We start from the raw sequence: 24,366 nt of genomic DNA, 5'->3' as shown, positions 1-24,366 counted from the left end.
TACTAGATCCTCTATGATTACTTGTCTTTTTAATAGCTAATTGTATGCTCAGTCCTTTTGTATGTAATTTTTGTTGGAATGGTCTATTGACTGCAATAAACTGTTGTTGTTGTATATGCACACACAACGAAGTTTTCAAGAATTTGCTTTGTTATTTAGCCTTTGATGATTTCACTACTTTTTGTTCAACGTGTACTTTTGAAGGTAACAGTGAGTCTCAACTGCGTTGTTGGAACCCATGGGTGGCTCCCTTACGACCGAAATATCTCCAACTACTTCACTTTCCTCAGAGACCAAACTGTAACAAATCCCAAGTGAGTAAAAAAAGTTTTATTTTCTGGGGCTTATTAGGGCAGAAGCTTTGTGGACTAAAGGATGATTTTTCAGATGCATGGAATGTTGTCATTTGTTGGAAACACACCCTCACACATGGGAACAAGGGGAAATGTTTGTTTTGGACACACTTTTTTACACCCCCTCTATACGTGTGTGTGTGTGTGTGTGTGTGTGTGTGTGTAGACATGCATATGTGCATAATTCCAGTAGAGGATAACATTTCATGCAACTGGCAAAGTAGACTTTAGGGTGTGGAAAGAGAGGCTGGCTCTGGTGCTATACAGGATGATAAATGTAGGCTAGTATTTGTCAAAAAATAATGTTTTTATTTAAAAGTTCAAGAAGTCTCAACTTTTCAGATCGTCAGATCCTTCATCAGGAGCTACAATTGAAATATAATACGAATACCATATCAATATACTAAAATATACAAAACAAAACCCATATTATAGATAATAAACATAACGTTTCTCAAAGATTTTAGCTAATTGTGATTTCTATTAATACATTCTTTTTTGTTATCAGTATAGCATGATTCCTGTCTTGGGAACATGCCCGTTTACAATTACATGAAAATGCTCTGTGTTAGCAGCTGACCAAACTAAGCTATGCTGAGCAGATAAGAGATACTGATGTATAGTGCAAAACCCAGAGATAATCTACTAGTCATAAAGAATAATCGTAGAAAACTATATTTGACTCGTTGACAATTTTTGTTGTTGTTAGGAACAATGATTTTAACCTATTTTCCAATGCTTAGCAGTTTTTCTATGGGAGTACTAGTAAGAGGTACTGTTGCATAAAACTAAACACGATTCCTGTCTTGGAAATGTGCCCATTATTAATTATATAAAAATGCTCTGTATTAGCAGCTAACCAAACTACAAAGCAATACACAAATATATATATATATATATATATATATATATATATATATATGTGTGTGTGTGTGTGTGTGTGTGTGTGTGTGTGTGTGTGTGTGTGTGTGTGTTTCCAGTAGAGGATAACGCTTCATGCAACTGGCAAAGTAGCCTCTAGCCCAGGGGGTGCAGAACCTGCATTGGGTGGGGGAGGGGCAAATAAACCCCTCCCCCTTGCAGGCGGTATTATCTTAAGGGAGTGTAGCCATGCCCATCTGTTATCATTTGTTCCTTGGCCAAAGTGCTGGCTGGATTAGGGAATTCCCGGTTAGGGAAGCCACATACACAGTGAAGCTGAGCCAATCAAGTCCCATTCAGTTCCCCGGTGGAGGCGCGAAGGGAACTCAGCCAGCTCTGCTTTGCCTGCCCCACCACCTTCCCACAATGGAGAAAGTGTAGCAAAGCAGCAGCATGGGGGATACCTACTGTTATCTCCAATCTATCATCGGAGATAACAGTGGGAATTCGTCTTTCCACATCCTCCACAAACCTTGGTTGGTTGGGATGCGGCTTGTGGAGGGGGTGGAGCTTGTGGGGTCGAGGCGACAGGCCACAAGCTGGCTGGGGGTTCCACACTGCTGCTCTAACTCACATAACCTGTTAGTCTTTTAGGTGGTACAAGTTATTATGGTGCAACAGCTACTACTCTGGAATTTCTTGTTATCAATGTTTAAGAGTTGATGACTGCAGGCAGTTAATTGAACTTTGGAGTTTGCATTTTCCTCTTTCATCTAGCCCGCTACTGTATGAACTCAGGTCCCATGTTTTCCACCCCCCAGAAGGATTGCTTGTAGGGAAAGTGGGGCCACAGTAGTGCTAGCTGCCCTTCCAGAGTTGCCATAACAATTGCAGAATGCTCAAAGCTCACTGCGAACAGTGAGCTTTGAGCATTTAGCAGTGAGCTTTCACATTTATGCAGTGAGCCTTGAGCATTTAGATGAAATGTGCGCGGTGCACGCACACACACACAACTTTTCTTACTTTGATGTGAGTATTATTATTTCAATTTATGAGTTGCCCTAAAACGGATGCTCACGGATGCACAATAAAGGAACAATACAACCAAAGAGAACATCCAAAAATAAAACACATTGAAAGGTATTACTTTAAAACAGCAACAAAATTGTACATTTATAACAGATAAATAGCTGTACAGCTAAAAGCAGAGATGATTTTAAAAAGCAGCGTTGCACATATTGGGCCCATTCAGAAGACACCTTAAACTATGGCTTTAACCACAGTGGTTAAGTCAGAAAGCCAGGCTGTGTTCAGAAGACACCTTAAACCACAGCTTTAACCATGGTGAATAAGGCTTTTTGTTTTGTTCACCGTGGTTAAAGCCGTGTTTTAAGGTGTCTTCTGAACACAGCCCATCTTTCTGACTTAACCACTGTGGTTAAAGCCATGGTTTAAGGCAGAGCTTTCCAAACTGTGTGTCGCGACACGTTAGTGTGTCGGCTGCAGTGTGTAGGTGTGTCGCACGAACATATTACAATTTATGTATGTGTCCATATTTCTTATAAGGGGTTAGTTTAACCTCCAGTTTGCTAGTAAAACTGAATTACTGTGTTGCAAAATGATGCATGTCTAAAAAGTGTGTCACCAACATGAAAAGTTTGGAAAGCTCTGGTTTAAGGTGTCTTCTGAACGGGGCCATTGAAAATAAAGCAAGCAGCAGTTTAAAAGCAATCCTGGGAGAGTAGGCACCGGGCAAACTTCTCTAGGGCGTTATGGGTAGGAGAAAGAATACATTTTAATAAATGAACTATGCAGATCTTAATGTAAGTCACTGTTTGCAGAACGCAGCGAAGTGTCGGTGGGCCTTTTGAACCCGGACTGGAGATCACCCCCAAGTTGTTCGTAGTGTCCCATGATGCAAAGCTGCTTTTCAGTGGAGGACATTGGGATAACAGCATCAGAGTGACCTCTCTCACCAAGGGAAAATTGATGGCACAGCATATTAGGCATATGGGTAAGTCGTTTTGGATGAATGTTTTAATGAATGAATGAACAAACGAATAGAAAAGGGGCTTCAATGAGTTGATGCCATCAGTTTGCAAGAGTGCTGGTCCTGCTGTTCTGGTTGGATGATCTGGAGTGCAAACAACTGACCAGGACGTTGTGTAGATGTGCCCTTGGTCTCTCTTTCTTGATTAAGAATGAAAGCCAAATCTCCTGGCCAGCTGTAAAACACAGAGAGAGTTGTGTGATAATGTGATGGCTTTCCCCATGTTCCCCATTGTTACTTCTCAGCCAAAGATAATCAACATGTTTGTGGATTAGCAATAAAGTGCTTTAGATCATGTATTTTTCAGTGCTGTCATGTTTATCGCAGGGGTGTCTGTGAATTCCGTTAACGTTCACAAATCATGCGAACGTATCCCGTTTGCAATCATGAACGTGCGCAAAGAGCATCTTTTTCAGGAAACATCCACAATTTACTAAAAAAAAATGTACGCTTCAAGGGCATTTCACTCTTCATTCTACAGGGAAAAGTGCATGTGCATAAATTGCACACTTTCCCAATTTGAATGAAACAAAAGCAGAGTGCCATTGAGCCCAGGGCCTGAGGTGAACTCAGCTTCAAGCTGGTATTCAGAGAATCTCTGTGGCTGCGGAATTCACTTGTTCACTCATCCCTATTTTATCTTCACAACTATTTTGGTTAGGCTGTGGTAGGCTAGGCTGAGAGGTAGTGACTGGCCCAAGGTCACTGAGTGAGGATTTGAACTGGGGTCTCCCTAGTCCAACACTCCGGCCATTTCACCATGCTGATTCAAAGGTCCATCTAGCTCAGCATCCTGTCCCAAAGGGCAGCCAGAAGTTTCTGAGGAGTCTACAAGCCGGGCATGAAGGCAACAGACCTCCCCTGTTTGTCCTCCAGCAACTATTATTCACAGGTATACTGCCTTTGAATATGGAGGTTCCAATAACCTTGTACTCCATCTCTTCCTGGGCACAATACCCACATAAATCAGTGGGACTTTTTTTTCGAGAGCATAACTGCTATCTTTAGTAACTTTTACTAATTTAAATGGATCTTGCCTGTGATAAATGTGTTGTTTGTTAATGTTAATGCTTTTTAGTTTAGCTCCAGGTTTACGGTACTGGCTTGTTTTGCAGTTTAGAGGTGTGGTTCTGTTTTGTTAGGGTGACCCTATGAAAAGGAGGACAGGGCTCCTGTATCTTTAACAGTGGCATGGAAAAGGGAATTTCAGCAGGTGTCATTTGTATATATGGAGAACCTGGTGAAATTTCCTCTTCATCACAACGGTTAAAGCTGCAGGTGCCCTGTCCTCTTTTAAATCTGGTCACAGTATAGCTGCAGTATAGCTCCTGCAGCTTTAACCGTTGTGATGAAGAGGAAATTTCATCAAGTGCTGCAGGCATACAAATGACACCTGCTGAAAATCCCTTTTCTATGCAACTGTTAAAGATACAGGAGCCCTGTCCTCCTTTTCATAGGGTCATCCTAGTTTTGTAAAATTTGGCACCCAGGAGTCCCACTCTAAATCAGATGCTTTGAAATTCAGTAATTTCATCAGGTGCCTCAGCTAATTGCTTTCTCTCTCACGCATGAACGCAGATATCGTGACGTGCTTAGCTATGGATTTTTGCGGGATCCATTTAATTTCAGGCTCGAGGGACACCACTTGTATGATATGGCAAGTAGTGCAGCAGGTAAGCTAAGTTTTTGCCGACCTGGGAAAGCAACTTTTAGAAGACTGGAAACAGCGGACAGCAAGTTCTTTAGTTGGGTTGAGTTGCAAGGAGGGGAGAAGCATTAGCAAGTGAGCGTGAGATGTTCTAAGAATCAATTCATGGCTCTTGCGATGTTGGGTGTGTTTGCTAGGAAACACATGAAAGTGTGAAAGTACAACTTGTGTATCAACACAGTGGACATGTGCCAGAGAGCCATGAGGATAACACACAGGCACTTTTGACGAAGTAGGCGCTAGCACATGAAAGCTTCTGTTAAGGTGCCAAAAGACACTCTTTGTATTTTTAGCTGTTGCTCCTTGGGGCTTTTCTACTGTATGTTGAAAGGTGCAAATTTCTTGTTCACACTTTGGTGCTTCCTCCAAGGAACAAGTAATATAAAGGTGACAAATTGGGCCTGCTGCTGTAAACTGTGAATTAGGTCTGAGGCCTCTCTTAAGGAAGATTTCTCACAGTTTCTTCATGAATCGTGCACAGACACCTTCTAATATTCAGCCTGTCTTCCCTTTTTTGTGAGGAAACGCAGATGCATCACCAGGTTTCAGGGGTCCCTGAGCAAGGTGTGTCTCAGGGGACCCTCACCTGCCAGACTTGGTACTTTTTTTCTTTTATTCTCCTCAGTGGCAAACGGCGGCACCTCCTCCTCTTCACCACTAGCAAAGGAAAGTGTGGCAGAAGCAAAGCCGGTCAATGTCAAGACTGCTGCCTTGTGCCATTTTAAACTGAAGTATTTTCCTAAGCATGAATAGGAGGCAGCGAACTGAACCAGTCAAACACTGCCTTTCGGCCAATGAGGGAGCTGGAGCGATGAGGGGCGGTCTTCTCGCTGCTTTGATCCCCTCGCTGGCCACGCATCCCCAAAGGCAGGGTCTGATTGGTTTAGTTTGCTGCATGTGAGGGAGGTTTGGAGGGGAGCCTGTTGAACGCGCTCCCCAATGAGGGCTCTCTGGTACCCCACTGTCAGCATTTGGCACCAGGTTAAGACTTTCCTCTACTCCCAGGAATTTAATAGCTTTCAGTGGAGCATTTTAGGTTTTTTTTACCAGGTCCTGGTAGTTTTATTTTTAATTGTTTTCAACTTGCTTTCAGACTGTTTTGAAACTCTTGAAAGTTAAATGTTTTTATATTTTATTTATTTATTTATTTATTTATTTATTTATTACATTTCTATACTGCCCAATAGCTGAAGCTTTCTGGGCGGTTCACAAAAATTAAAATCATGAAGAGCATAAAAACAACCAACAATCTAAAAACACAAATACAAAATACAATACAATATAAAAATTATCATGCTGTGAAACTACTCAGAGAGCTTTGCCTATTGGGCAGTATAGAACTATAATAAATGAATGAATGGGCCTGCTAGTCACTCTTTGGAAAATACTTCACTTTAAAATAGCATAGAATTACACCCTCAGCTGACCTTTCACCACTGCCCTACTTTGGTTTTGCAGCCTGGTAAACATGCCCATGCCATGGCTGCCTGTCAGCAGGTCATTTGTGAGGGAGGGCTGGACCCACAGGGTCTCTAACTTATGCCCCATTCCTAGCCTGGTAATGCCTTGCTCTTGATTGCTCCTTAATTAATAAGACGCCTCCCCTTAATGTAAATAATTCGCAACAACTTGTCAGCTGTGTGATGGCGCCTTCAGAAGACCGAGTTTTGTTTTGTTTTAAATCATCTTGCCACCGTGATTATGGTTGGGCCATTCCTCTGTTCGAAAGGCAGAATTGTGCTTCATCTCAGCTAATGATTGCTCCTAATTGTTCATCTTAGTGCCACACATGATGCTAGATGTGTCTTTGCACTTAACCTGCATTTTTTAAAAAATGGATATAGCAACTGCTGCAGAGCTGATAATGAACCCTCCCCCCACTCCCCCTAGTCGCAGGGGAACACAGCTAACCTCATGTCTACTTTGGCCCGTAATGTGAGTGCTTCAAGCCTCCTTCGCCCACCAGTTCTACCCTACGAATTATCTTACCTCCATCCCAAGGCCATTTTTGTTCTCAGTGGTGAATGTACTTTCATTTCAGAACTCAGATGGGTGGTGGTAGTGGTGAATCAAAAACGGTTGCTGGAAAGAGAGGGTTTTGCAGGGAAGATTTATTTATTTATTTTATTTATTAATTACATTTCTATACCGCCCAATAGCCAGAGCTCTCTGGGCAGTTCACAAAAATTAAAAACATTCAAAGTATAAAACAACAGTATAAAACCATAATATAAAATACAATATAAAAGCTCAACCGGATAAAAACAGCAGCAATGCAAAATTACAAATTTAAAATGATGAGGCACCTTTCTCCTATTTCTTGGGCCCCCCATGTTTTCTTTGGCATATATTTGCCCTGCCAATAACCAGATCTAAAATGTATGTCTCATTTGTATCTGAATGGAAACCTCTGATAGAATTTTTGCAAGAAGTAGAGAAAAATTATGTATTTGTCTGTGGATTCAATGTATGAGAAATCATTAACTTAGAAGAAAGAAATGAATTTGATTATTGTGTTAAATGTATTAACAAGGAGAGAATATAATTTACATCTCTGATGTGCAGAGAGCCAAAAACATACTTTAACCTTGGTTTATGTATTTCCCCTTTTCTTTGATTTTCTTTCTTCTTAATTTTTATTGTCTTCTTTTCTTTTTCCTTTTTTTCCTTTTTCTTTCCTTGTGTGTTCATTTCCCTTAGATGTAATGTCTTTATGCAATGCTTTTATATCATATACGGTTATGAAACAATTGCAAAAATTGTTTTTTTAAAAAATACTTTGCAAGAAAGAATGGATTCATTGCGCCTTAAGGGTGAGAGGTGAGAGAGAGAAAAGAAGTTGCTGCTTTAGGGAGAAGTGACATGAGTGGGCAGTAGCAAATGCATCTAAATGCATTTAACATTCTGAAAAAAGCCCGCAGTGTGTTTTTATTTAATTGTTGCTTTTAATATTTAATACCAGGGAGGAGTGCCTACAGGTCTGGCTCCTAAGCCTTTGCAGATTCTATATGGACATACCAACGAAGTGTCTTGTGTTGGTATCAGCACAGAACTGGACATGGCAGTCTCCGGAGCCAGGGTGAGTTTGTGTATGGTTTTCCCAACTTACATTCAGAACAAGTAAGACGACTACCCCTCATTTGCTTCTTCAGTATTCCTCTTAGGCCTCGAGTGACTTCTATCATGTGGCTCATTCCTGCCTATCCATTTATGTTCATGGATCGATAATAATAATAATAATAATAATTATTATTATTATTATTATTATTATTATTATTTATTTCTTACCCGCCTCTCCACTTGGATCGAGGCGGGGAACAACAGTGAATATAAAACACATTAAAAACGGATTAAAAATATAGCATACATGATTAAAACATCCTTAAAACGTGCTAAAAACTTTCTAAAATTTCACTGGATAGGCCTGTCAGAATAGATCAGTCTTTATTGCTTTTTTAAGTGCTAAAAGACTGTCAAGTTGACGAATCTCTTCCGGCAGGCCATTCCACAGTCTGGGAGCAGCAGAAGAGAAGGTCCTCTGGGTAATATCTGTCAGCCTAGTTTTGGTTGACTGAAGTAGATTCTTCCCAGAGGACCTGAGTGTGCTGGGTGGATTGTACGGGAGAAGGCGATCCCGCAGGTAGCCTGGACCCAAACCATGTAGGGCTTTAAAGGTGATAACCAACACTTTATACTTCGCCCGGAAACTAATTGGCAGCCAGTGAAGAGATTTTAAAACTGGTGTAATGTGGTCACCCCTAGGTGTACCGGTGACCAGCCTGGCTGCCATATTTTGAATTAGTTGAAGTTTCCGGACTAGTCACAAAGGTAGCCCCATGTAGATCGTTCTGTCCCCTGACATAAATTCAGGGTAAAATCCAATATAAAGTCTATTTAGAGTAGACCCATTAAAATGAGTGGGTCTTGAGTCATGACTAGGGATTTACAAGAAATTCACTTCTGTTTGCAAATCATGTGAACATTTCCCATTCGTAGCCTCAAATGTGAATGACAGCAGGAAAGCTTTAGTCAAGAAATGTTTGCAAATTCCCAAATTTGCAACTGCATTAGAAAAATGCGTATTTATTTAACGTGCACTCTGAAATGCACATTTGTTTTTAAAAACAATTTCATTGCACACTTCTGAAAGGTACACATTTCCCATTCAAACAAGCTGAAAAATAGGTCAAAAATGGGAGTGAATTATCACAATCCTTCCCTGGAGCTGTCCAGAATTGAACTTCAGACGTTTTGCAGGTAACACATGTGCTCTACCACTGGGCTATTGATTTTAACGGGTCTCCTGAAAGTAGGACTTATGTTGGATTTTACCCTTTGGCTGCAACTCTCTGCACACATATCTGGTCCCCCTAAGTCCCACTGAGACTTACTTCCAAGTTAACATGTATAGGTTTGTCACACTGTTATATGTTCAAAATGTTACATCCTTGGAGTTGGATCTTCGGAATTCCTGCTTCTGTTTTTATATTTATTTCTAAAATTGTTATTCCATCTTTCTCCCTTTTTAGAAGTGGTGTTTCTTAAAACATACAATATGCACACAGACACAGTGGAAATTGGGGTGGGAAACTTCCTTACTAAAAGAACAGCACGAAACATGACAAAAGAGAGGCTGAGAAATAAAATGATATTATCCCCTGTGTGTTTTTATTTAAGAGTCATTTTTAATATTTAATACCAGGTCTGACTGCGCTATTAAATACTTCATATGGTTTCATATGTGTTCAGTGAATGCACCAGAATGAAATTGCTTAGAATATTTTGGTTTGGTTTGGTTCTTTTACCAGGATGGAACTGTGATTGTCCACACCATTCGGAAAGGTCAGTACATGAGGACCCTGAGGCCACCCTGTGAGAGCTCCCTCTTGCTCACTGTTCCGAATCTGGCCGTATCGTGGGAAGGACACACAGTCGTCCACACAAGTTTGGAAGGGAAGACAACGCTCAAGGTACTAAGATAGCCAAGCTCACAGAGGACTAGGAGCCTGTGTCCTGGTTTTGCTTTGTCTTGTTTCAAGGGGAAAGGGGACATTGTGGGGCAGGGAATTAACCATTCTTAGGCTGATTCTGACCGGCTTCTTTCTCACAACTTGTCTTTTCTTTCACTCTGTCCAAAGGCTATGGGTTTGGGTGCCCATATACACACCCACCTGCATCCCTGCAGTGTAGGACAGTTCGCACAAATTGGGGCGTGTGTGTGTACATTTGGATCTGAGTAGGCCCTACCCTTTGGCTCCATTCACTCCAGAAAGCGGTGAATATGGTTTGGGCCTACTCATGTATGAGTACAAGAACATAAACTTGGTTCAAAGGAAATGTTGTATGAACTGAAGGAATGGGGACGTAAGCCTGAAAATCTTTACCACACTCTGCTGTATGTAAACCAATCATTGGATTGATCAGCCGGAGAACATTTCACTTGTGTACAGCAGTTAGTATCCCCTGTGACGTAACAGACCCTTACACTAGGCCCGTCACCTAAAACTTTCTCAGGCCAAACACCACCACTTGAAAAACTGAGGGAGGGTTAATTCAGACCTTTCCCCTAGCTATGAGGGAAACAGGTTTTATACAGGATCTGGTCTAAATATACTGTGGGTATAATATGGGGTGGGTATTTAATAACTGTAAAGCAGGTCAATAATGCCAAGCTGACATGTGGTATTTGGTAGCTAACAAAATAATAAAAAGTTTATTGTTATTTAAAAACTTTAAATAAAAATATAATACTTTCAATCCTGCCTAATCTAAATTCTCCACACACCAACTAAGAACATTAGAAGTGCCCTGATGCTGGATCAGACCAAGGGTCCATCTAGTCCAACACTCTGTTCGCACAGTGGCCAACAAACCATCGGCCAGGTTGAACAAGCAGGACATGGTGCAACAGCACCCTCCCACCCATGTTCCCCAGCAACTGGTGCACACAGGCTTACTGCCTCGATTACTGGAGATAGTGCACACAACCACCAGGGCTAATAGCCATTGATAGCCTTCGCCTCCAGGAATTTATCCAACCCCCTTTTAAAGCCATCCAGATTGGTGGCCATCACTACATCTTGTGGTAGTGCGTTCCATAATTAAACTATGCGCGGTGTGAAGTAATGCTTCCTTTTATTTGTCCTGGATCTCCCACCAATCAGTTTCATGGGATGACCCCGGGTTCTAATTACCCTTTTCTGCACTACCTCTCTCTCTTTACACCAATCCTAAGTCCCTAGAATCTAAACTCTTCTTACTTTACAAATAAAAAACCACAAGACCCCCAAAACCTAAACGCACCCTCCTTATATACTCTTCTTCCTCCTCCCCCACCTATTACACCATAAACCACACCTACTCAGTTCTAACATTCTCTGCTTACTAGACATACTAATCTAGACATATACAATATAATCAATTGTGAGGTAACGCCACACCCCCTCTTGGCCTAAACTAAATGTTAAGAAGCCTTTTTCCTTCTTTTTACAATTAGCTGAGTGTGGCCTCCTACTTGGTATCTCACCTTCCTTAGCCCTGACCTAGTGTCACAACATGATGAAACCTCTTCTCTTTTTCTAGCTTGGAAGCGGCTCTTAACACTCCAGCTTTAGTTGTCTTTTTTTGGCAACGATTTATGAAGAAAAAGCTTCTAGGGTGACGTTAAATAGCAAGTGCCATCCATTCCTTATGGCTTAAGTAAGAGCGGAGAGAGGGTTTTGGACACTGATCTGGCTGAGTGCTCCTCATCTCATCTCTTCCAATAATGTTTCCTTGTAGCTGCTGGAGCAATCCCAGCTGAGTACTTTTACAACTCTCAAACATACAATTTGAGAACTTAGGGCTGGTTCACAAGCCCCCGGTCGGGTAGATTCTAGATGTGATAAGGTCTTGGGTTCAGCTCTCAAGCGTGCATACATCTCTTCCTTCCTGCTCTTCACCCTGTGTAGATCGTGGATGATCTACTTCATATATTTAATATTCACCCTACTCATAATCCTGCCTACTTCAAAAGGAGGTGAAAGAGTCGTGTCAATCAGACATGCTTACTCATATGTCCATTCACACAACACCTTCTGCATGTGATGGCAGGAGCATCTCTTTGTCTCCTAATACTAGAGCCCAGTGGGCTCATCCCATGAAGCTGATTGGTAGGAGATTCAGGACAGGTAAAAGGAAGCACTTCTTCACACAGCGTGTAGTTAAACTCTGGAACTCACTACCACAAGATGTAGTGATGGCCACCAAGTTGGATGGCTTTAAAAGGGGGTTGGATACATTCCTGGAGGAGAAGGCTGTTAGTCCCGATGGCTATGTGCCATCTCTGGTATCGTGGGCAGTGATGTGCACCAGTTGCTGGGGAACATGGGTGGGAGGGTGCTGTTGCACTCATGTCCTGCTTGTGGGCTTTCTGTGGGCAGCTGGCTGGCCACTGTGTGGACAGAATGCTGGACTAGATGGACCTTTGGAGCCAGCATGGCTTTTCTGTTCCTTTGAGCATGTGTGGAGTACAAAACATACTCTCCCAGCCCCAACTGTTGTGTGGAGTCTTCATGTCTGGGGCCTCTTTGTATTAACTTTTTTTTTTTACACTGTTGAAACCACCATTCTGAAACAAATATGATTTGACCTAATGAGGGCAATTACCTCTCTTGCTCACGCTCTGCTATGTACAAGAGTCTTAATCATCCAGTCCTATATGACCAATTTTTGTGGTTTTTTTTTTCATTTGTGCAGGATAAGAATGCACTACATCTCTATTCTGTGAATGGAAAGTATTTGGGCTCTGAGAGCCTGAAAGAGGAAGTGTCGGATCTTTTTGTGGCTGGAGAATATATTGTCATGGGGAGTCTGCAGGGATTCCTGTCCATAAGAGACCTCTACAGGTAATGGGGGCCCTTGAAAAGAAGGGGTCGCTTGCTGTGAAGTGTAATTTTAACAGCTTCAGTGCCTTGGGGCCTGGGTAGTTATTGATTTATACAGTAATCTTGAACCAACGGCTGTTGATTACATGGGAGGAATCCCAGTGCTCAGAACGCTAAGGTAAAAACATGTTAAGCACTCCTCTAATTATCCACTGACATTGGCCTGGTTCAGAAGATATTTTAAACCATGGCTTTAACCATGGTTAAAACCCTTTTAACCATGGTTAAATGGCTTTAACCATGGTTTAAGCCGTGGTTTAAAGTGTCTTCTGAACCATTGTTAGTTGCTCCTCATGCATTGGAATCCAATCTGTTAGATCCCTGCTTGCCTTTAAGAAATCGTGTAAACCTGTTTGGTCCAGGTAGCAAATTCCTGATTTCTATTTTATTGGTGGTCTTCCCCATGACCCTTTTCCTATCTTTATCCCCCTTTTGGTATTTGCATGCTTTTGGACAGTGTCTTGTGCACAGTACCTAGTTGGGAAATGATTGTTGCTGCTGCTCTTGTTCTGCAAAGTGCCTCTGGCTGATTTTGGGGAAGACCTTCCTTCCACTGCAACCCATGCCCCCCCCAAGCCACTGTCCCCCCTCTTCAGGAGGGTTCCCTGTGGATGCAGACTACTGTATTGGGAAGGGGTGGGCGGAAAGGCTGTGTTGTACGTGTCCTTCTGCATGCACAACTTTGGACACAACCCTATAATAAATCCTCCAATAAACTTCTTGATCGAATCAAGAAATAAACAGCTGAAGCAAATTATGACAGTAAAGAAACCATTGAAAATGGGGTATTCCGAAGATATAGTTTTGAAACTGTTTATTGAAACCAGGCTTTAGGTCTTTTTTTCGGCCTAAGTACGGATAGCATTACGTCCTTGCCTAATTTTTAAAATAAGTTTGGACTGGCATCTTGAAATTACATTTTTGTGTTACCTCTGCATTACTGCAAATGTCAGGCTTTGGGTCAATAGCGAAGCTTCCTAGTAAGCCTTACGATTTGAACAGGCTCAGAAAGAAATGTTTACAAATTCTGACATTTTACCAGTATGTGCCACAACCAGTTGAGGGTCTTCAGGGAATCTCCAGTTGCCATCCTTCTTTCCATCGGTCACAGGCATGGGACAGTTTGGGAAGTCCAGATGCCATTTTTTAAGAGGAAGGGGGACTTGTTGCAGTTTTGGGGGTCACCCCAAATATATATTATATATTATGGAGAGATGGCATCTGTAGCAGCTACAGGGTGCTAAAATGGTCAAATTTAAGCTGGCAAACAAGATCAATCTGGCCTTTTTGGTGCTCCATAATGCTACAGACGCCATTCCTCCTCCCCCATTGTCGTCGTCCCCCCCCACAAGTGGTGTCAGGAGCCGCACCAGGGAGCAGCGGGGTCCTAACGCAGCACACAGGCCGCATTTTGCCAACCCCTGGTGTTAAAAGCAGGTTCATACGTGTTCAGAGGAGGGCGACAAAGATGATCATAGAATCATAGAATAGTAGAGTTGGAAGGGGCCTATAAGGCCATCGAGTCCAACCCCCTGCTCAATGCAGGGGTCTGGAAACAAAACCCTATGAGGAGAGACTGAAAGAATTGGGCATGCTTAGCCTGGAGAAGAGAAGACTGAGGGGAGACATGATAGCACTCTTCAAATACTTGAAAGGCCCCCCACAGAGGAGGGCCAGGATCTCTTCTTGTTCATCCCAGAGTGCAGGACACGGAGTAATGGGCTCAAGTTACAGGAAGCCAGATTCCCGTTGGACATCAGGAAAAAATTCTAAACTGTTAGAGCAGTATGACAATGGAACCAGTTACCTAGGGAGGTCGTGGGCTCTCCCACACTAGAGGCCTTCAAGAGGCAGCTGGACAGTCATCTGCTTTATGGTGGATTCCTGCATTGAGCAGGGGGTTGGACTTGATGGCCTTATCGGCCCTTTCCAACTCTACTATTCTATGATTCTGTGATAAAGACTTCATATAGTTCTAAGACTTACTTGTAAATGTCAATATTCTCCAGATTTTTGACGTTTACCGGAAATACACATTCAGTGCACTTCTGGCTGTTACAAGTCACAGGATATTTGGCGTCTGTTTCTTTCAGCCTCGGCCTCAGCGTCTCCCCGTTAGCCATGCGGCTGCCGATTCGCTGTGTCTCTGTTACCAAAGAGTTCAGTCATCTTCTGGTGGGCCTCGAGGACGGCAAGTTGATTATCATTGGCGTTGGGAAGCCAGCTGAGGTAAAACCTACCCTCAGGAACTTTATCTACCGAACAGTGGGGAGCTCGCTCATTTCCGCTTTCCAACTGCGCAAGCGATCTCCTCTGTGGCAGGGCGAACTTCAGAGCAAGCTTGAGCTTTCAAAGGGGAAGAAATAATTGCCAAGATATTCTTGTAGTTTCCTTTAAAGGGTTCTCTGCTAGAAACAGGAGCGTAGAAGGGGAAGATCAGGTGTGCCTGGACTAATGTACAGATTTCACTGGCTTAGGCTGCTCACAGCTCTTCCTTAGTGCTTCCGAGACTGGGAGGCAAACTGAACTGAACTTGCTTATTGCTGCCTCTCATTTAATCTTAAATTCTAAACACTAATGCATTACCACTGTTAGCAGCGAATGCAATTAGGTCTCAGAAGAACACTGAACGGGCGATAATACTTTGGAATATTCTTTTGGTTTCTCCTTAACTGCATTCAGAAAGATCTTAATAACCCGAGTGGGCGTCATCTCGTTCTTGCTTGTTAGACTTGAGAAAAGGGCAAATGCTGCCATTTTGTTCGGTGGTGGCAATACAGTTGCTGGCTGCCGGTATACGTTGCCCAGTGTTCGTCGGGCACACACTTTAGCCTACTGCACGGAAGGGGTCTCACCGAAAGTCTTCCTTAGAACGACTGCACCAAAGTCCTTCAGTGCCACTGAGAAACGGGGCAGGCGGGGGCTTTCTGAGCTGATGGGATGCCGCATTACGTCTTGGTGGCGAGGAAACCTCTCCTAATGTCACAGGGATGCCCGCTAGGGTATTCCTGAGACAAGCAAGCCTCCGCACAAACATCTTCAGAAGATGCCAGGAAGTCCCTGATAATGGCCTCTTATTGATTTCCAAGGACCACGTAAAAGCTTTGCAGTTTGCATCTCACGGGTCGCTGGGGGAACAGTTTGAGCACTTTTCTTCGCATTCCTGAAATATTTTTGCACTGATTGCCTCTGATCCAAACCGTACACGTGTGCTTGAGCCGTTGGTTTGAGAAAGTCAAAGGCACTCAAATGTGGCACTCTTATATTGGTTAGATAACTATGTATGACATTTTTGCCGAAAATAATCTCTGTGTAGTTTAGACCACAGACCTTGAAACTGCTCCGGCCTGATTCGGCCATGGGGATGTAGGCCTTGACTTCTTATTAATTTATTTCATTGTAGATTAAATTATTTTAAAGTAATTTTTGCGCTGATTATTTTTCATTCCAAATCACTTTAAATGCGTACAGATTTGGTACCATGAGTATTTTCTTCCTCCATTCTCTCTCTCTCTCTTTTTTTAGAATCGTATTCCTCTCCCGTCCCTACCTCACCCCACCCTACACATTGTCAAGTGTTTAATTTTACCCTTAAGTCCTAGCAACTCACTTGGTGCAGCTCTGTCCTATGCATGTTTAGAAGTAAGTCTTATTATGTTCAGTGACTTACTTCCTACTAAGTTTTGGGATGCAACCTTAAACTCATTTTGTACTTTTTACACTGGGCCTTTTTCTATTTATAATTTAAAACCAAACCAAATAAATGAATTAAACACTGCAAATCTAAGCCGCTCAAATTCCACTTCTTCTAGATTGCAAAGCGTTTTTTTAAAGGGAAGTCAAATAGTGCCTCTATAAATCCACTTGACAATGTGATTTGGTAATAAAGTACAAGAGAGACAATTGCATTGCTTCGCTTATTTGTTTGCCCTGGAATTGTCCAAGCACTGAATTATTTTAGGAACAAACTGCCATTGTGTTTTGTGTGTGTGTGTGTGTGTGTGTGTGTGTTATACCTTATACTGTCTGCGCTTCTCCAGAATCGTCTTGAAGTTTTTATTTAATTTAATTTATCCCCCTTATCCGTTTCCCCTCCCTCCTTTTTGTTTCTCTGGATTACTTTAAACAGATGCGTGCAGGTCAACTTTCCCGAAAGTTATGGGGTTCAAGCAAACGGATCAGCCAGATTTCATCAGGAGAAACTGAATATAACACTCAAGATTCCAAGTGATTTCTGCTTCTGCCTTCTCTTGGAGATTCCACCCATTTATTTAATCTTCCGATCATTTTCAATCATCTCTCTCAACTTTCTCAGTTACGCTGGAACAACAGCCCAATTTCCACAGGCGCACACATGAATTAGCGTATGGCATCTGTAGTTTTCGTAATGGTGTTATTACTACATCAGAAGCAGAAGCAATAAGCTAATTCAGTGCTATTTAAACACATTAATTTGTGTGTATGCACAAATTCAATTTGTACGTGTTTGTAAGTACGTCTGCACATATGTGTGTGTTTAACTTTGTGTGTTTGTTATGGTGAATGTCAATAATTTATATTCACAGTTGCATGAGAATGTTGACGAACTTGGGTGAACGTCTGAAAATAGAGACCTCCAAACTTTCTACTTGGAGCCCGGTGAATGTTATTGCTGCCAAATGCTTTTGGGTCAACATCCACCAGTACAGATGATGGGTGTGTGAAGCTAGGCTTATGGATTCTTCTTTTTTTTAAGCACAATAGCTCTCGCAACCCCTTGATATCAGCTAGGTGTCCTGGGGATAGAGGATTAGCTGTCATGCCCAAAAAGAAGCAAAAGGCTGAGTTTTAACACCTAAATGACATGGGTGGTCTTCTGGATCTTAGCCAATACTTCTAAAGAACTTGACAGACAAAAATCGACAAACCTCCACTTCTTATCTCCAAAGCCTTCAGGGGATTTGAAACATATTCAAAATTTCTAGATGTAAAGAGGGAATTTTGAGCAGTTTGGGAGATATCGCATATAATATACTACTTAGATGAATCAGTTTGTTGCTACAAACATTAATATTAGCATCATGTCTCTTCTCAGTTCTGGCTCTTCTCAGAATTGGTCTTCAGGACATGTGTCTGTTGCACTATTGCGATGTCACCAGTTGGTATTTTAAGCATTAAAATGAGCAGTGACAGGATAGAAGATGAGAGCAAGCATGACGCTCTTCATACAGTGGATTCAGGATGTTAAGATCCAGTATTATCTGAGAGAGCAATTAGTCAAGTATTCAATTGTAATGATAAAATTAAAAGTATTCTATAGTAACAGTTTTCTGCTGCTGAAAATCAAACCTGAGCAATAGAATAATAACATACTGTTTTTATTGATACACCAAATGTCAGTCTGAGAACAATTCATGGTTTCCACAGTGGGATGGGTTTTTTGGGTCTGATCCTGGCTTGAGATGGGTGGCAGACGATGCTATATCCAGCACTAAGGAGCATGTGTGCAATTCCTCCGCACTGGAACTGTGCTGTTGAGCTGCAGTGTTCGCTTCTTTGATGGAGTGTATGTGCACAACTGAATTCCATCCGTCATGGACTTCTCCAAACACTATCACTACTGTGGTAACGGTGACAATCATTTCATAAGGGGGAGAGAGCCTTATGCATAGGGCCATAATGTACTAACATTTCTTAACTTTGATGTAAGAATATTTCAGATGCCCAAGAAAGAAATGGAAGTATCTAAGTTTCATGTGCATTTTTAGCTATTTATTTTGGCTGTGTATTTCACAAAAAAAAAGAACCGTGTTTTTCAGCACAATGGGCATTATAGCTTTGGGTGAGAACTGAAGAGTTTAGATTTCTTTAAAAATTGAGACTAATTCTAGGTCATTATATAATGAGAAATTACATGTTTTTACGCCATCTGAAGAATTCTGACCTCAATGGCAAATGGTATATTTTTGTTAGCATGTTATTTTGCTGGAGCTTTTTGTATATTTGTGAGAAAAGTATAGCTTCAAACACAGTATAACCACCCAAGAATTGATGATATTATGATCATACTTCAATGCACTATGTACCGTATATAACTTGTGAAAGTAGGTTTATTACTTTCCCCAAATTTTGTTCAAGTCCTGAAAAGTTGCTGAATTATAGGGGGGTGGTTTGGGGTTATCCTTCCATTATTGTGCAGAAGCGATTTATTCAGTTATGAAAAAAACCTGCCAGCTTATGTCCAGAGTTAAGGCTCAAGCTCCACAAAGCCAGGAAATCCAGGTAGGGAGGATGGAGTGACTGGGACCAGCAAAGATGCACCACATTGCCCTTGCTCTGTGTTGCTTTATCATCAATCAATCCAAAGTTTATTGTACTAGCCAAAGGCCATGACAAATACATCAAAAGAAAGCATCCATCCATACAATATATACAGTAATACAAATACCTCGAAAATACACAGATAACTTGAAATTTACCATAACTAAAACTCAGCTTTCACTCAGCGGCCTGAATCTCCATGGCAGATTATAGCAATTTTGTCTAGTTCTCTCTTCCATATCTTTTTTGCTGCCAGTGCAAACAAAACCACTTTATGCGTCACCTAACTGTTGGTATCACTCAGAAGAAAAAGGACTGTTTCTGCAAGGGCATTCCTATATCCATGTGTTAAGGGTTTCAGGAATCTCTCTCTTGGGTCCCTGTAACATGTAGTGAACAATGTCTTCCACTTGTAAATTTTTGTAATTTTTTTGCAATAATCCACCCATTTCAAAGGGGCACCAAGAAAAGGCATGGAGGGTAAGTGGTGAGGAAGGACATTGCACAACGTTGTTGCTGAACGTGGAACGTAGCAGTTAAGACATCAGCTCTGGCTTCCAATTTACTAGCTTTGTGGGGCTTGAGCCAAGATGAGATACTCTTAGCCCTGGTCTTAAACTGGCAGGTTTATTATTGCATATCTCTGGTTTTTGAAAAGGACATAAATCATTACGGTGTTGGCAATCCTATCTCTCTCCCCAGTGAGTAACTACACAATTTAAGGTAAGTCTTTAAGCAACCCCCACCCCCAAAATAGGAGGGGAGGGTATCTAGCACTAGAGAACGGTTAGGGTCTGAGGCCTGTCTGTTGCTACACCAACCTGAGGTGAAATGCAGCTGTAGGCCTCAGCCTGTCACTTGCTGGCCTCAGAGTTTCTGATGGATGATGCAGTGTAAGGATGTTTGGCTGCAGACCTCTCCTACTTTATCTTCTCTCATTGGGAATTGATTGAATTTTCATGCGAGGCTCAAGATATGTTATGGATTTGGGAGCAATTTAGAATGAAAACAGATAATGGCCTGCTTCAGACAACACGCTAAACCATGCTGCTTAACCACAAAACGGTTAATGCATTCCCTTAACCGTTTCGTGGTTAAGCAGCATGGTTTAGCGTGTTGTCTGAACAAGGCCATAGTAGCAATACCAAAGATAATCTGGAAGCGTTTATAAATGTGAAGTTGGTTTATAAGAATTTTGAAAGTGAAGGAGTATTGATGAATGTTGGATGCTGTAGATTGAATCGTTTTTTAAAAAAAGGTGCTGCAATTAAATATGGGACTATATGTAGCGTATGTTTTGGGGCATTGTGTTGATGTTTTTCTGTAATTGTACTGTATATTTTGGGTTGTTTTTAAGACTTGAAAGAAAATTCCAGCTTGCAAACTCAAAGAGAAATTGCATGCGCTTCAGACCAGGAAACTCGAGTGACTGTGGGATTTCTCCATCTGCAGTTCTCTTTTAAATGCGCTTCAAAGGGCTTCCCAGCAAAATGTTCTCAACTACTCGCTGCTGTCTGTCTACCCACAGGCCATGCTTCGAGTAGCTTATGAGCCTGTGGAGACATAGGTAACCATAAATAGGTTTGCGTCCAGCATTGTTGCCCTGAATATGGAGCTTCCATTCACAGAAGGAGAGCTGCAGTCAAGGAAGGATCCCTTACACAAGTGCAACTCTCCATGGAGCTGAAAGTCTAGATATATAACCACAGGGATGGGGAAAACGGAATTGCTCTTAGCTCAGCCTTCCTCAACCTCGGGCGCTCCAGATGTGTTGGACTGCATGGCTGGGGCATTCTGGGAGTTGTAGTCCAACACATCTGGAGCGCCCCAGGTTGAGGAAGGTTGTTTCTGAAGTGGGTTGAGATGTTCTTCTCTTGATATTAAGCTGAGACAAATGTCTAGACGTGACACTTTAGGCAGTTTGCAGCGAGGGCCAAGCAAGCAGAATTCAGTCGTTCAGGTTACTTTACTGGATTCAGACTTTTTTTTTAAGACTATTGTTAGGATATGCCTCTGATAGGTTCTAAACTGGCTTGTAGTGACGGAAGGTGTGGGCGTTTGAAGCCTCAAACTGACTTTTTGCATTTGTGCTGAGACTATTTATTTATTTAACTTAATTGAGATTGACTTGAAATGAGAATCAGAGCAGCTTCAGGTGAGCCTAGTAAGAACAGGTGACAGTTTTTCTAATGATTTTAATGCCTTTTTGATGTACTTATTTATGTGACTTTCAGATCTGAAAGCCATTTAAAATGTATTAAAAATAATAAAATATGCAGGATAAATATGAGACAAATATCAAATGACAAAATTGAAATTACTAACAAAAAAAGGAGGAACCCTCACAATTGGTTAAACAAACAGAGAAGGAGCTCTGAGTAAATTACCCAACTGAATAGAGCTGAATGCTATACATTATTACTTAATAAATGTGCCCTATGGGTTATGCAATGTAAAAGATATACTTTGAATAAACAGAATAATGAACAGTATGGACACAGTTGATTCTCTTTAAATGGGCATATAGTAAACCCAAATGGTATAGAAAGAAAACTGATTACAACACTGAAATTAACTTCTGGTAGGTTTACAAATAATGCTTGATAAGTAATAAGTAGACGACAGATTGTGTTGTGCACTTCAATACTTCATCAGTGAAACTAATATTCCAGGCCATGCTCTGTATCACTCCCATTGCACGTTGACGTAGGAGAATAAACTATAAAATAAAGAGTGAAGGGGATAAATATTCTGCAGAAATTTCAAAAAATGTTAAAATGATGTAAATGAGGGTGTTCATTAGTTAGGAGTTTTTGAATCTTCTGGTTTCGCTCTCGGTGCCTCGGTCATTACTTTGCAGGGAATGCTTCTCACCTTCTACAATATTTAAAGGGTGAGAATAGATATAAGCTATATTACGTCAAAATGAAGTTATGAAAATATACAAATAAAATATGCAGATTACTTGCCTGTAAAAACTTCAATAACCCGCTTTATACTATTCTGATCAATGTCAAACATGTGGGAGGAATGGTATGGCTTGAGTGTGAAAGACGCCGGAAGATAAGCCTTATATTGGGAAGGCAGCTGTGCTAGTGTGCCGGCTAGTTAGAAGGGCTGTTCTAACAAAGGTTCAATTACGCTGTAACTGTATTAACAAGGTCCAATATGTGAGGTTGTGAAATTGGCTGTCAGACTTGAACGTTTAATACAGTAGAACAATGCAGTTAATATTTACATCCGATTATTAATGAATTGCCTTAAAAGGTGTACCTGTTCATTACAAAATTGCCACATATATATCTGCATTGTTAAAGGTAGCAATTTATAGCATAAATTTAAAGACCACGATTTACTGCACAATAGAAAGGAAACAGATTCTTCACAGAAAACATTTACAGAAAAGGTGATAGATCTCATTTATCATTGAAAACCCTTGGGGCTAATGTAAGAACATAGAATCATAGAATAGTAGAATTGCAAGGGGCCCATAAGGCCATCGAGTCCAACAACGTAAGCCGTGCCAGGCTGGATCAGACCAAGGGTCCATCTAGTCAAGCACTCTGTTCACACAGTGGCCGACCAGCCATTGGCCAGGGATGAACAAGCAGGACATGGTGCAACAGCACCCTCCCGCCCATGTTCCCCAGCAACTGGTGCACATAGGCTTACTGCCTCAAATACTGAAGATAGCACACAACCATCAGGGCTAGTAGCCATTGATAACCTTCGCCTCCAGGAATTTATCCAACCCCCTTTTAAAGCCATCCGAATTGGTGGCCAACATTACATCTTGTGGTAGTGAGTTCCATAATTTAACTATGCGCTGTGTGAAGAAGTACTTCCTTTTATTTGTCCTGGATCTCCCACCAATGAGCTTCATGGGATGACCCAGAGTTCTAGTATTTTGAGAGAGAGAGAAATGTCTCCCTATCCACATTCTCCACACCATGCATAATTTTGTACACCTCTATCATATCTCCCCTTAGCCTCCTTTTTTTTCCAGTTTAATCTATATATCCAGAAAGCCTCTCCCTTAAATAAAATTCTGACAGCATGATGTGTTTAAATGGCATCTGTTGTAGATGTTCCTGTACAAAAAAAATTAAGCAGTCAGGTGGATGGTGAAATCGTTGAAAATGAGTAATCAATGGAGCTTCCATATTTTGGGTGCAAATTCTACTTTTGTGTTCAGAAAGAGATTTCAAAATGTTACGAGATAAGTTATGCCAGTGAGAATGTGAACTATGTCCCAGTTTTGTAAGATCACGTAAGACAGCCCATTCAAATGTGATGATAGTTGGGTTATTAATGACTGGGGCAAATTTAGATCTAATTTTAAATCTTGAAGGTTCTTGTTTAGGTGTATCACCAAAAAAGTATCTTAATTTCAAAAACCAAATCAATTTAAAGAAATCCACCCTAGTATTGAAAGAATTAAAGTGGGAGTTGGCACGAAGGAAAGTCCTTTATTGAGAAGAAAAGTTTGTTCTTGAGTCAAGGAGAGTGATGAAAGATTACTATTTTCGTCTCTTTCTGCAGTCTATGTAATAACTGTTGTTTCTGTTGTGGTTCTGACTGGAACGTTGAGGCAATGCGCTCTGGTGAAAAAAATGAAGACTCATATTATGTGGGTCTTCTTTACCTGAAGTATCCAAAGGGTCTCCTTGATCATCGCTATGACCTACTTCAGAAGGAAAACTGGAAAGTTCTTAAAATTGGACCCTTCATCGTGTAACATTGGGTTTTAACCAGGGATAAGCCTTCTTGTTAATGTAACCTAATTCATCCCTCTTGAATTTCTCCACTTTCAACATTTTGAGATTGTTGCGATAAGAAACCAATTCACGGACAAGAGTCTCCATATGTTTCTCAATGTGTTGTGTAGATGAATGATTAACTACCCAACTTCCGATCAATAGTAGATATTTCTACATTGGATTTTTCTATTAACAATAACATCAGATCAAAGGAGCATTTGTTCAAAGTAGCAGCCCATTTATTTTTAAAATCTTGATCAGAGGTAAATAGCCCTGGGTTCTTTTTAATTCTTAAGCCAACAGGAATTCGTGCAGACTTACAGTACTCAGCCAGGGTTGAAGCATGAAAACTTAGCCATATGCCTTGTTTTTTAAGGAATTCAAAACCCTGCTAGTATAGGTGTTGTGG

General features: G+C 41.3%; 1 protein-coding gene across 1 annotated transcript in view; it reads left to right on the top strand.

Annotated features, from left to right (window-relative positions):
• The window catches only part of NBEAL1 (neurobeachin like 1), a 134,445-nt gene extending 116,517 nt beyond the window's left edge, over nt 1-17,928 (top strand). The window contains exons 48-55 of the mRNA XM_063116150.1: nt 205-314; nt 3,056-3,228; nt 4,843-4,937; nt 7,935-8,051; nt 9,781-9,942; nt 12,710-12,858; nt 14,991-15,126; nt 17,027-17,928. Of these exons, the coding sequence (XP_062972220.1) occupies nt 205-314; nt 3,056-3,228; nt 4,843-4,937; nt 7,935-8,051; nt 9,781-9,942; nt 12,710-12,858; nt 14,991-15,126; nt 17,027-17,128 (1,044 nt within the window). The 3' untranslated portion in view covers nt 17,129-17,928. The remainder of the gene's footprint in view (nt 1-204; nt 315-3,055; nt 3,229-4,842; nt 4,938-7,934; nt 8,052-9,780; nt 9,943-12,709; nt 12,859-14,990; nt 15,127-17,026) is intronic.
• The last annotated feature ends 6,438 nt before the right edge of the window (nt 17,929-24,366 follow it).

Source organism: Elgaria multicarinata, chromosome 2 (genome assembly GCF_023053635.1).
Source record: "Elgaria multicarinata webbii isolate HBS135686 ecotype San Diego chromosome 2, rElgMul1.1.pri, whole genome shotgun sequence".
NCBI lineage: Eukaryota > Metazoa > Chordata > Lepidosauria > Squamata > Anguidae > Elgaria > Elgaria multicarinata.
The sequence above is the reverse complement of the archived record's forward strand: the minus strand, read 5'-3'. Positions and strand labels throughout refer to the sequence as shown.